The 12,673-nt window shown below is 40.1% G+C and overlaps 1 protein-coding gene across 1 annotated transcript in view; it reads right to left on the reverse strand.

Moving 5' to 3' along the window:
- EDIL3 (EGF like repeats and discoidin domains 3) overlaps positions 1-12,673 on the reverse strand; it is a gene marked incomplete at both ends in the record, with an annotated part of 274,583 nt that overhangs the window by 109,792 nt on the left and 152,118 nt on the right. The window contains one exon of the mRNA XM_081316932.1: positions 7,582-7,710. Within this exon, the coding sequence (XP_081173058.1) occupies positions 7,582-7,710 (129 nt within the window). The remainder of the gene's footprint in view (positions 1-7,581; positions 7,711-12,673) is intronic.

A 12,673-nucleotide genomic window follows, 5' to 3' on the forward strand; every position in this document is an offset into this window, starting at 1 on the left:
CTCGTTTGTGGAGTTCCTCAGGGGTCGGTTCTCTCGCCTCTCCTGTTCAACATCTACATGAAACCGCTGGGTGAGATCATTCGTGGTTTTGGAGTTGGGTATCATCAGTACGCCGATGATACCCAGCTTTTCTTTTCGACCCCAAACCACCCCAGTGATGCCCTCGCTGTGATGTCCCGTTGCCTGGAGGCGGTTCGGGTCTGGATGGGGAGGAACAGACTTCAACTCAACCCTGACAAGACTGAGTGGCTGTACATTCCGGCATCCCGGGACATTCAAAATGTTCCATCTCTTTCTATGGGGGGTGAGCTCTTACCCCCCGTGGATAGGGCTCGCAACTTGGGAGTCCTCCTAGATTCACGGCTTACCCTGGAAGATCATATAGTGGCCGTGACTAGGGGGGCTTTCGCCCAGGTTCGCCTGGTGCGCCAGTTGCGGCCCTATCTGAACCGGGATGCCCTGTGTACGGTCACTCATGCGCTCGTGACCTCTCGCCTTGACTACTGTAATGCTCTCTACATGGGGCTTCCCTTGAAGACCACTCGGAGGCTCCAACTGGTACAGAATGCGGCCGCGAGAGTTGTCTTGGGAGTTTCCCGGTACTCCCATGTTACACCTTTGCTCCGCGAGCTGCATTGGTTACCAGTTGTCTTTCGGGTGAGGTTCAAGGTTTTGGTTACGATCTTTAAGTCCCTACATGGCATGGGTCCGGGATACCTCAGGGACCACCTGCTGCCGGCATCAACTCCCCTCCGCCCTGTGCGTTCCCACAGAGAGGGTCTCCTCAGGGTGCCGCCAGTCAAGGAATGCCGACTGGTGGCCCCCAGGGGGAGGGCCTTCTCTGTGGGCGCTCCGGTATTATGGAACCAACTGCCGGTGGAGCTCCGGACGGCATCAGACCTCCGAACTTTCCGTCGTGGCCTGAAGACCCACCTATTTGAAATGGCTGGTCTGGCCTGACGGGGGATTATGGGTTTTAATTTGTCATTTTAGATTTGTATTACTGTTTTTAACTGGGCATGGGTTTAATCTTTTTTAATTTTTGTATTGTCTTTTTTATATATGCCCTGTGAACCGCCCTGAGTCCCTACCAAGGAGAAGGGCAGTATACAAATTAAATAAAACTTGAAACTTGAAACTTGAATAACCTTGGGAAGCTGAGGCATTGTAAGTTGGAAGTCATTGTTTGTTGCCTAACATGTTGGGTCAACCCCACGCCACATGCTAAGCCATAAACCGTGGTTGGTATCCAGGGTTTAGGACAAGATGGAGAAAACTAGCCAATTGTGGGATCATAAATCTTGATGAAGCCCATCATCACTCCATGTGATGTATGCACTCAATCTACAAACGTACGGTAGTCCAAGCCTATTCACATCTGTTGTAAGGTCATTCTCTTGTGGGGTTTATCCTGACGTCCACTAAGAGTGGAACAAACATGCCCCATTAACCATTTTCAACGCCATGTCCTCTCTTTGTCTCATCCTAAAAAACAGCTGAGGCACCTTAAAGTTGCCTTGTTTCAGTTTTAAACTAGCATTTTCCCTCTTCTCCAGAGACCCTTTTTTGCCTTGAACCTAACTCAGGGGAAGGCAACCTTGGGTCTTTTATGACTCATGGACGTCAACTCCCAGAATTCCTGAGCTAGTGGAAGAGACTCGAATGCTAAAATCCACAGGTTAGGGGGCGCAAATTACTTGCCTTGCCCCGGGTGCTGACAACCCACGCTACGCCACTGATTTTATGCCTATCTTCTGGAGTGTTGGCTATTCCTGCCAGCTTGGTGTCGTCTGCAAATTTGATGAATTCCCCATATATCCCCTCATCCAAATCATTGATGAAGATGTTGAAGAGAACTGGGCCCAGAACGTAGCCCTGGGTACCCCACTACTCACTTCCCTTGATGTAGATGCCGTTCCATTGAGGACTACATGCTGAGTACGGCTGGTCAGCCAGCTACGAATCCATCTGGTGGTGATGCTGTCTAACCCACATTTTTCTATATTATGAAGTAGTAGGTTGTGGTCTACTTTATCAAATGACTTACTAAAGTCCAAGCTAATTATATCCACAGCATTCCTCTGGTCCACTAATTTTGTCACTTGGTCAAAGAATGCAATAAGTTTTGTCTGTCATGATATGTTTTTGACATACCCATGTTGGCTTTTGGTAATGACTTTGTTTGCCTCTACGTGTTTGCTGATTCATTGCTTATCTTTTCTAGAATCTTCCCAGGTATTGAGGTCAGGCTGATAGGTCTGTAGTTTCTGGATCAATTCCCCCCCTTTTTTTGAATATGGGAACTACATCAGCTCTTTTCCAGTCCTCTGATAGTTCCCCAGTGCTCCAGAATCTTTGAAAGATATGGTTCAGTTATTCTAAGATCACATCTGCCAGTTCCTTCAGAACCTTGGGGTTTAATCCATCTGGTCCTGGTGACTTGAACTCATCTAGGCTGGACAGGTGCTCACTTACCATTTTCTTGCCTATGTTAACTTGTATTTCTAATCTGGTTTTTTTGGTATAAGTATTTTATTAGAATTTTTTAACATAACATAAATTATTCAGTCATTTGTAAAACAGAATGTTGTCTGGGTAACATTTATAAGACAGTCCTTAACAATTAATTTCTATGATCTATATTCCATATGTTAATTTCATTTGATTTCCCCTTTCCCCAAAGTATCTTTCTTTGCAAAACATTAGATTAAGACAATTCTCATTATTTTAATTAACAACAGTTAAGTATATAGTTTCAATAATCCTATTCGTCATTTTAGTTGCCTTATCATAAATCTTGTTACCGTGTTTATTTCAGCTTATTTCTCCCCCCCAAATTCTAAATATTCTTACAAGTAACAATCTTTTCAACACTTGACTATATTTACATTGGTGGGTTTCATTCTGTTTTTTCCATATAAACCTTCTCATGCTTTCATATTTCTTAATCCATAAGTAAAAAAGTAAAAAGAGACAAAAAAGAGAGTGACAAAAAAGAAGAAAGAAAAAGAAAAAGAAGAAAGAAAAGGAAAACAAGAAAAAGAGAGAAGAGCACTGAGATACAAAAAATAACATATAACTTAAAATATGTATCCCTCCTAATTTAATATATATTTATTCCCTCAATTTCTTATTCTTTTTGACCATAGCTAAGAATGTATTTAATCTGTTTAAACTTTAAGCATTCCATTCAATAGTTCTAATCATCTAATCCTTTAACTCTCATTCAAAACACACTTTTTTATGCTTTTCTTATCATCACATTTAAATAACTAAAACATTTGCTTTTGTTTAAATCATTTCAACTTTTTTCAGAAGGAAAAAAAAACATATTATATTAGTTATGGGGAAAAAATCATCCCTCTAAGAGTAGTATATTTCAAAGTTTTTCCATTTCTTTAGCCATATTCAAACAAATGTTTCTTTTTAAAATATTCTTTCTGATATGCTCCATCTTCATTGCCTTTCTTAATCAATATGTTTTGCTGCATCATTTGTTTCCCTGTAAGGAATTTTTTCTCATTCTTTTCCTTATCTTCAAAGTTGCTTAGATGTGTTGAAATATTTCCCATTTGGATTAAATCTTTTTTTTTAATTTATATGGTTCCATCTTCAAATCTCTATCCTCAGAATTATATTTAGTCATCTCTACTGTATTTTCCTGAGAAATTTCTTGGAGTAAAATTAGGTTAAAAATAAGTTGATTCATGCTCTCAAGGTTGTTCTGCATTTCTTTGTAGTTTAAAGTCATTGTCCTTTGAAATTTTTGCTGCTTATCATATGTTTCCTTTTGTAAAATAATTATTTTATACGGTTCCATCTTTAAGTCTCTATCCTCAGAATTTTGTTCAGTCATCTCTACTGTATTTTCCTGGGAAATTTCTTGGAGCGAAATTAAATTTGAAATAAGTTGATTCATGCTCTCAAAGTTATTCTGAATTTCTATGTAGTTTAAGATCATTGTCCTTTGAAATTGTTGTCACTTATCATATGTTTCCTTTTGTAAAGTATTCATTGCTTCAGCTTTGTTATTCTCACTTTGTTTACACAGCTGCATTTTCTAACAACTTTGAGGTTCAGAGAAAAAAATCCTCATTCAGCAGCAGGTGTCAGCATTTGCTCATTTTTCATGTCTTTCTAGTCTTTTTTTTCTCTCTCTAAAAAGTAAGTTTCACTGCTAACTAAAAGGGAGGAAGCAGAGTCCCCCTCCCCCTTTCCTTCTAAGGAAATCTCTTATTTTGGGGACTTTCTTCTTCAGGAACATAGGTAGGATAGAGAAAATAAATATTCTTACACAGATTCAAGCATGCTGTTTAAGATCCACTTAGTTTAAAAGCTTATGGCTTCCGTTGTTTCAGCTATGGCTGGACATGGAGTTAGCCAGCCTTTTCTTCCGTTGGTTTCTGGGAGGCTTCTCCTGGACTTTTCAGAGAGACCGCCATCTCTCCTAAGTCCCTGGGATTTCCTTCCTCCCGGGTGGGTTCTGGCCCCTTAGGGTCCCCAACAAAAAGAAATTTCAGCCGAAGGATTCAGCATTCTGAATCTTCCAACTGCCCTGCTGGAAAACAGGAACCGGAAGCCTCTAATCTGTTTTATACAATGCAGTTTTTGATAGGTTGGACTGTTTTTCCCTTTGTGTAAAGGGAATGCAAAAAATGAATTAAATAGTTCTGCTTTCTCCCTGTTGTTTATCACCTTCTCGCCATTTTGTCCCACTAATGGACCAATCATTTCATTAACCTTTTTCTTGGTTTTTGCATGTTGAAAGAAGCTTTTTTTGTTATTTTTCATTTTTGTTGCAAGTCTTAGTTCATTTTCAGCGTTAGCTTTCTTCACTTCATCTTTGTAGGCTCAGGCTATTTGCTGATATTCTGCCTTAGTTATATGCCCCTATTTCCACTTTTTATATTTGTCCTTTTTGTCTTTCAATTAATTAGAGAGTTCTTTATGCAGCCATGCTGGTTTCTTTTGAGAGCTGTTATTTTTCTTCTTCATTGGTATTGTGCTAGACTGGCCTTTTGTAATCTCACTTTTCAATATTTCCCAAACTTCTTGCATTGTTTTCCCCTTGAGGATTTTCATCCGTGGAATCCTTCCCAAGCTCTCTCTAAGTTTATTGAAATTAGCTCTCTTAAAGTCCAAGATTCTAGTTTGACTGTGTTCTATTCCTTGTACTTGCATAATGTTGAATTCCAATATTGCATGATCACATCAAAATCAGAGAAGGTCTAAAATGTCAGCTATCTAATAACAAACATCATGCCAGGTCATATAACAGTGATGTAATGGTCAAGGAAAGGCTGAAGTGAGCCAGAATGGAATATATGATCTTCACCATGACAAAGAATTCAGGGATAAGCTGTCCAATGTCTGTGATGAAAGATCCCCAATTTATGCACACAATGATCATCTATGGAGTCTTCCCCAATATCCATGCCTTACCTTATCAGTACTGTAATGGGCAAACAAAGATATTTGTAATGCTTAAGCAATTCTAATAAATTGCTTAATAAATTGTGACCCCTCAAGTACCAGAAGACTGATATCATATCACTCCTAGTCCTTCTGTTTGTTAAACTAGACATATCTAGTTACCTCAATCATTTATCATATACCTTAGCTTTTAGATCCCTTATTGATTGTTGTTGCTGTTACTTGCACTCTTTCTAGAGTCTCAAAATATTTTTTAATATTGTAGTATCCAGATCTGATCACAGTAGACCATGTATAGTCACACCAGTGCAGTATAAAGCAGTACAATTGCTTCACATTATCTTGAAACTATCCTTTTGTTGATGCAACTTAGGACCAAATTAGCTTTTTTGGCAGTTGCAACACACTACTGGATTATACTTAAATGGTGGTCTTCTGGAACCCCTAAATCCTGCTCACAGTTGCTACTGCTGAGCAAGTATACTTGTACATTTGGTTTTTCTTCCCCAAATGTAGGACCTTACATTTCTCACTATTGAATTATATTTTGTTGGATAGGGACCAACATTCAAATCTGAATCTTGAATCTATCTTCTAAAGTGTTACTTATTCCTCCCAGGTTGGTGTTGTCTGTAACTTTGATGAATTCCACCATCTATTGCCTCATCTAGATTGTGGTGAAAATTATTTGGCCTAAAACAGAATCTTGAAGTATCCCACTCCATACTATGTAAATCTAATTCCATTGAGGACTACCCACTGAGCATGGTTGGTCAGCCTGCTGAGAATCCATCTGTGGGTGGTACTCCCTATCCCACATCTTATCAAGAAATAGGCAGCGGTCAATTTTATCAAATCCTTACTGATGTCAAAGTATACTGTGTCCACAGAATTTCCCTTAGTCACCAATTCAGTCACTTTGTCAAAGAATGCAATAAGATTTGTCTGACATGGTCTGTTTTTGACAAATTGACATGTTGGCTTCTAGTAATTGTCTTGTTCATTTTAGATGTTTACAAATGCACTGATGATCTTTTCCAGGATTTTCTCTAGATGTTGATGTCAGGCTGCTTGGTCTGTAATTTCCTGGATATGGTCCCCCTTCCCTTTTTTTGTAGATTGGAGACACATCAACTTTTTTTCCTTTGATATTTCCCTGATGCTCCAGAAGCTTTAAAATATTTTGTTCAATAGTTTCAAGATCATGTCTGCCAGCTCCTTCAGATATCCTACCATATAATCCATCTGATCTTGGTGATTTGAACTTGTCTAGAATGGATAGGTGTTCTCTTACAATTTTCTTGACTAATTTTCACTTGCATTATGATTCTGTCTCCTATGATGCTGCTTTTGATATGTTGGACATTTTGTATGTGTGTGTGTGTGAAGACAGATGCAAAAAAGTCATTTGTTTAATTCCAGAGTAAGGAGAAAAAGTAAAATAAAGTTCTTCAATTTATAATTTACTTTTCCTGACTTGCAGTAATACATTTTAGAAAGAAATGATGCTGTGCATTTAACTAATAGTAGAAAAATCCAGAACATCTATTAATAAAGCCCTTGGGAAAGTCTTTCTATTGAATTAAATAACATGGCTAACAGCACCTGTCTTGGGTTAGTTTTAAAATGAGCAGAAATAGAGAATATAGAAAACCTGTTAGCATAAACATCTACTTTTTAACAACCTTTTCATCTTCAGCCATCATTAGCTGGATGAACTGCTGACAACATCAGTATAAAGCCATGAGCTTTAAAAAAATCGCAATATCCCATTTTCTGATGAAAGAAAGAAAAAAGGAAAAAAGAGGAAAAGAAAGAAAGAAAGAAAGAAAGAGAAAGAAAGAAAGAAAGAAAGAAAGAAAGAAAGAAAGAAAGAAAGAAAGAAAGAAAGAAAGAAAGAAAGAAAGAAAGAAAGAATCTTATCTTTACTTTATGGAAAAGACTCAAGCATGAAGATTCCTACTGGAATTGCAATAAAAATAGTAAGAAATTGCAAATAATCTTTTTAAGTGTCCAGCAAACATTCTGATGCTCAGTTACAGTCCAGCAGATCTGTTGAGTCAAACACATGCAGGATAACTATGCACAATAGCAGTTCTAGGTATTTTCTCATTGAGCAGGAAAGGACAGTATCATTTTAAAACTTACTGTGCTGGCAGTGTATTCCATTAAATCCAGCAGGACATTTGCAGCTGTAGCCTATGAACGTATCTCCTCTGTAGGCTTCACTGATTTCACATGTTCCACCATTATGGCAGGGATTAGGAAGACATGGCCCTGAAAGATTTTTTTAAAAAGACAAATGAAATACTGGATGCAAACAAAACAAAACAAAAACCAACCGTCTTGTAAATCTATTTCACTTATACACTAATAAGCTTTTAAGATAAATTGATCAATGTTCTGTGCCACATTTTTATTGATGTATTTTTCAGCTATCCCAGTATATTTGATTTAAAAAAAAACCCAAAGAAGAACAGGCAGAAAATAGGCCTCTGACACTTTATCTGAAAGGCGGTAGAGAAATTTTTAAATTAGGAAGTGGGGATGGGTCAGTTTTAAGGCTGGGACAAATCCCTAAAGCCCTGGATGAAATTCATAGAGACCTTCTATTTTATCGCAATGCAATTTTTAATAGTTTTTTTTAGTTTAGTTTTTATTTGATTTGTATACCGCCCTTCTCCCTAGGGACTCAGGGCGGTTCACAGGGCATATATAAATAGCGATACAAAAGTTAAAAAGAAATTAAACCAATGCCCAGTTAAAAAACAATAATACAATACTAAGAACACCAATTTAAAAAACCCATAATCCCCCATCAGGCCAGACCAGCTAATTCAAACAAGTGGGTCTTCAGGCCGCGACGGAAGGTTCGGAGGTCTGATGTCATCCGGAGCTCCACCGGCAGTTGGTTCCATAATGCCGGAGCGCCCACAGAGAAGGCCCTCCCCCTGGGGGCCACCAGTCGGCATTCTCTGATCGGTGGCACCCTGAGGAGGCCCTCTCTGTGGGCACGTACTGGGCGGAGGGAAGTTGACGCCGGCAGCAGGTGGTCCCTGAGGTAACCCGGACCCATGCCATGTAAGGACTTAAAGATCATAACCAAGACCTTGAACCTCACCCGGAAGACAACTGGTAGCCAATGCAGCTCGCGGAGCAAGGGTGTAACATGGGAGCACCGGGAAACTCCCAAGACAACTCTCGCAGCCGCATTCTGTACCAGTTGGAGCCTCTGAGTGGTCTTCAAGGGAAGCCCCATGTAGAGAGCATTACAGTAGTCCAGGCGAGAGGTCACGAGCGCATGAGTGACCGTACACAGGGCATCCCGGTCCAGATAGGGCCGCAACTGGCGCACCAGGCGAACCTGGGTGAAAGCCCCCCTAGTCACGGCCACTATATGATCTTCCAGGGTAAGCCGTGAATCTAGGAGGACTCCCAAGTTGCGAGCCCTATCCACGGGGGGTAAGAGCTCACCCCCCATAGAAAGAGATGGAACATTTTGAATGTCCCGGGATGCCGGGATGTACAGCCACTCAGTCTTGTCAGGGTTGAGTTGAAGTCTGTTCCTCCCCATCCAGACCCGAACCGCCTCCAGGCAACGGGACATCACAGCGAGGGCATCACTGGGGTGGTTTGGGGTCGAAAGGAAAAGTTGGGTATCATCAGCATATTGATGATACCCAACTCCAAAACCACGAATGATCTCACCCAGCGGTTTCATGTAGATGTTGAACAGGAGAGGCGAGAGAACCGACCCCTGAGGAACTCCACAAACGAGAGACCTAGGGGCTGATCTCTGCCCCCCTGCCAACACCGACTGCGAGCGTCCCAGGAGATAGGAGGAGAACCACTGAAGAACTGTGCCTCCCACTCCCAATCCCCTGAGACGCCGCAGCAAGATACCATGGTCGATGGTATCGAAAGCCGCCGAGAGGTCTAATAGGACTAGGACAGAGGAATATCCCCTATCCCGAGCCCTCCAGAGATCATTCACCAGAGCGACCAATGCCGTCTCCGTGCTGTACCCGGGCCTGAAAGCCGATTGGTAGGGGTCCAAATAATCCGCTTCATCCAGGACCAAAGGGAGCTGATGCGCCACCACACTCTCGACAACCTTCGCAAGAAAGCGAAGGTTGGAGACTGGACGAAAGTTGTTCAATACAGCTGGGTCCAGGGCAGGCTTCTTGAGGAGAGGTCTCACCACCGCCTCCTTCAAGACGGTGGGGAAACAACCCTCACTCAAGGAAGCAGATATAACCGCCTGGAGCCAGCCTCATGTCCTCTCCCTAGCTGCATAAACCAGCCAGGAAGGGCACGGGTCCAACAAACATGTGGAGGAGCTCAGCCTCCCCATAATCCTGTCCACTTCATCAGGGGTCACAGAATCAAACTCTTCCCAGGTAACATTGACAAGACCGCCCGTGTCCTGATCGCCTGACTCTGCCCAGTTGGAGTCCAAACCGGTCCGAATCCGAGCGATTTTATCTGACAGATGTTGACTAAATTCCTCGGCACGACCCTGCAAGGGATCCTCCCTCACCTCCTGATTAAGAAGTGAGCGATATAACATTGCTACTGCTAAAATGATTCACCCCATACATATCAGTCCCCAAGGCCTCTTTGAAACAGCCACATTTTGATGGCTTTCCTTAATCTTGCAGTTAAATAAAGCATGTAAATAAAGTCAAAATTCTGGCTATAACCTCAAGGATATATCTATAGTATAAACCATTGAATTAGATAAATAACAGAATGGGGAATCCATGGGCCTTAGGCTAAGTGTGATTCTATTGTAGTGTTAGATTAAATACTGTTTACTAAAAACTTAACATTAAGAAAACCAAGATCATGGCATCCGGCCCTCTCAATTCCTGGCAAATAGATGAGGAAGAAATGGAGGTAGTGACAGATTTTATTTTCCTGGGCTCCAAGATCACCACAGATGGGAACTGCAGCTAAGAAATTAAAAGACGTTTGCTCCTGGGGAGGAAAGCCATGGAAAATCTAGACAGCACACTAAAAAGCAGAGACATCACCCTGTGCGTATAGTCAAGGCTATGGTCTTCCCAGTTGCAATGTATGGCTGTGAAAGTTGGACCATAAGAAAGGTTGAGCGCCAAAGAATTGAGGCCTTTGAACAATGGTGCTGGAGAAGACTCCTGCGAGTCCCTTGGACTGCAAGGCGATCAAACTGATCAGTCCTAGAGGAGATCAACCCTGACTGCTCTTTAGAAGGCCAGATCCTGAAGTTGAAACTCAAATACTTTGGCCACCTAATGAGAAGGAAGGACTCACTGGAGAAGAGCCTATTGCTGGGAAAGATTGAGGGCAAGGGAAGAAAGGGACAACAGAGAATGAGGTGGCTGGATGGAGTCACTGAAGCAGTAGGCGTGAGCTTAAATGGACTCCAGAAGATGGTAGAGGACAGGAAGGCCTGGAGGAACGTTGTCCATGGGGTCGTGATGGGTCAGACATGACATCACAACTAACAACAACAACAAAAACAATAACAACACTAAAAATATACTACCTGGAGCATAACTGTAGGTTAAAAGCATCTATCCTAGTGTGAGAATTAAAAAAAAAGCTAATGAAAATTTTGGAATGGCTGATGAAGGTTGGATCTGGATTAACATATGTTAACAGAATATAGCTAAAGTAATTAACAGTAATAGATAAGCTGTAGCTCTTTAGATGATGTTAAATTATAATGCACAGCATTCTTTGGAGTATAATGAAAGGTATGAGATACTGGGAAAAATAATTTGAAAAATGTAGACTGCTACCGCATACATATCTTGGTAATTAACAAAAGATACTGATCTAGAATTCTAGAATGCAATTAAATAAATATGTTTCAAATGTAGCAACTTTAAGATATGTTCCAAGCTGGCTAAGGAATTCTGAGAGCTGAATTCAACATATGTTAATGTTGCCTAGTTTAAAAAACACTGAACTAAATGAATCTTAGCCCTATTCAAAAAATTTTTGAAGAAAAGCTAAACAGCCCCTTCCCTTTTCTAGTATGTGAATACTACTACTACTACTACTACTACTACTACTACTACTAATAATAATAATAATAATAATAATAATAATAATAATAATAATGATAATAATAATAAATATAATTATAATAGAGTTGGAAGGGACCTTGGAGGTCTTCTAGTGTAACCCCCTGCTCAGGCAGGAAACCCTATATCATTTCAGACACGTGGTTGTCCATTGTCTTCTTAAAAACTTCCAGTGGTGGAGCATTCACAACTTCTGGAGGCAGGTTGTTCCACTGATTAATTGTTCTAACTGTCAGGAAATTTCTCCTTAGTTCTAGGTTTCTGCTCTCCTTGATTATTTTGTAAAGTGGTATTAATACTTCATGTGATCTTGATTTTGTCCCTCTGTTAAAGTGAAGGGATCAGTACATTTAAAGCAAAATTGTCCACATTGATGAATTTCTCTGTAGGCGGGTTTGTTTCCTCTTGAATAAAAAAAAGAAAAGAAAAAAAGAATGACCTCTTCCAAGGCTAAATTTTTGAAACAGAAAGTTCAGAGAATCCACTGAAGATTGATAAACAGAGGAAGAACATCAAAAAGTATAGATATTTGCCCTGGGTCATAAAGCTATTACGAGCTATCCACTTAATTATAAGCTTATCTGACTTAATGCAGCAATAATGCATTAATCGAATTCTCTGTATTCTTCAAAGTTCAAAGCAAATGTGTAATTAAAGTTCTTTTTTTAAAAAAATGAGAGTTATGATCAGTATAAATTTCAAAGGGATGAATACTGAACAATTGTAATACAGTTTTTCTAACTGGTGCATAATTCACTGTGGAATTAGTAAGCAATTAATGCAGCAGTACCACCTGGCAATTTGTAGCTAAGCATATTTCCCACTCTATAACATGAAGTATAAATCGCTAGAGCTAGCACAGAATTTGACATCTGTAACTTCTTTATTTTCGGAAAAGCATCTACATGCTATTGAGTAAAATTCTAAGGGATTCCCATTCTTAGTGTGCAACAAAATAAGCAAGTATTCCTTCCATGTATAAAGCAAAACAAAACTTTGAAATAAAACAACTCCAGGAGATCTGAAAACTTTTACTCTGTTGTTGGAATCAGGACACAATGGCTATACTGTATTTTGTTTATATACCTCACAATATCATGGTGTTCCATTTAGAGTAAACAATATTATAACAAGAGCAGAAAAGGAGGAAGAAATAGTAAGGAATT

Source organism: Vipera berus (assembly GCF_964194415.1).
Source record: "Vipera berus genome assembly, chromosome: 2".
NCBI lineage: Eukaryota > Metazoa > Chordata > Lepidosauria > Squamata > Viperidae > Vipera > Vipera berus.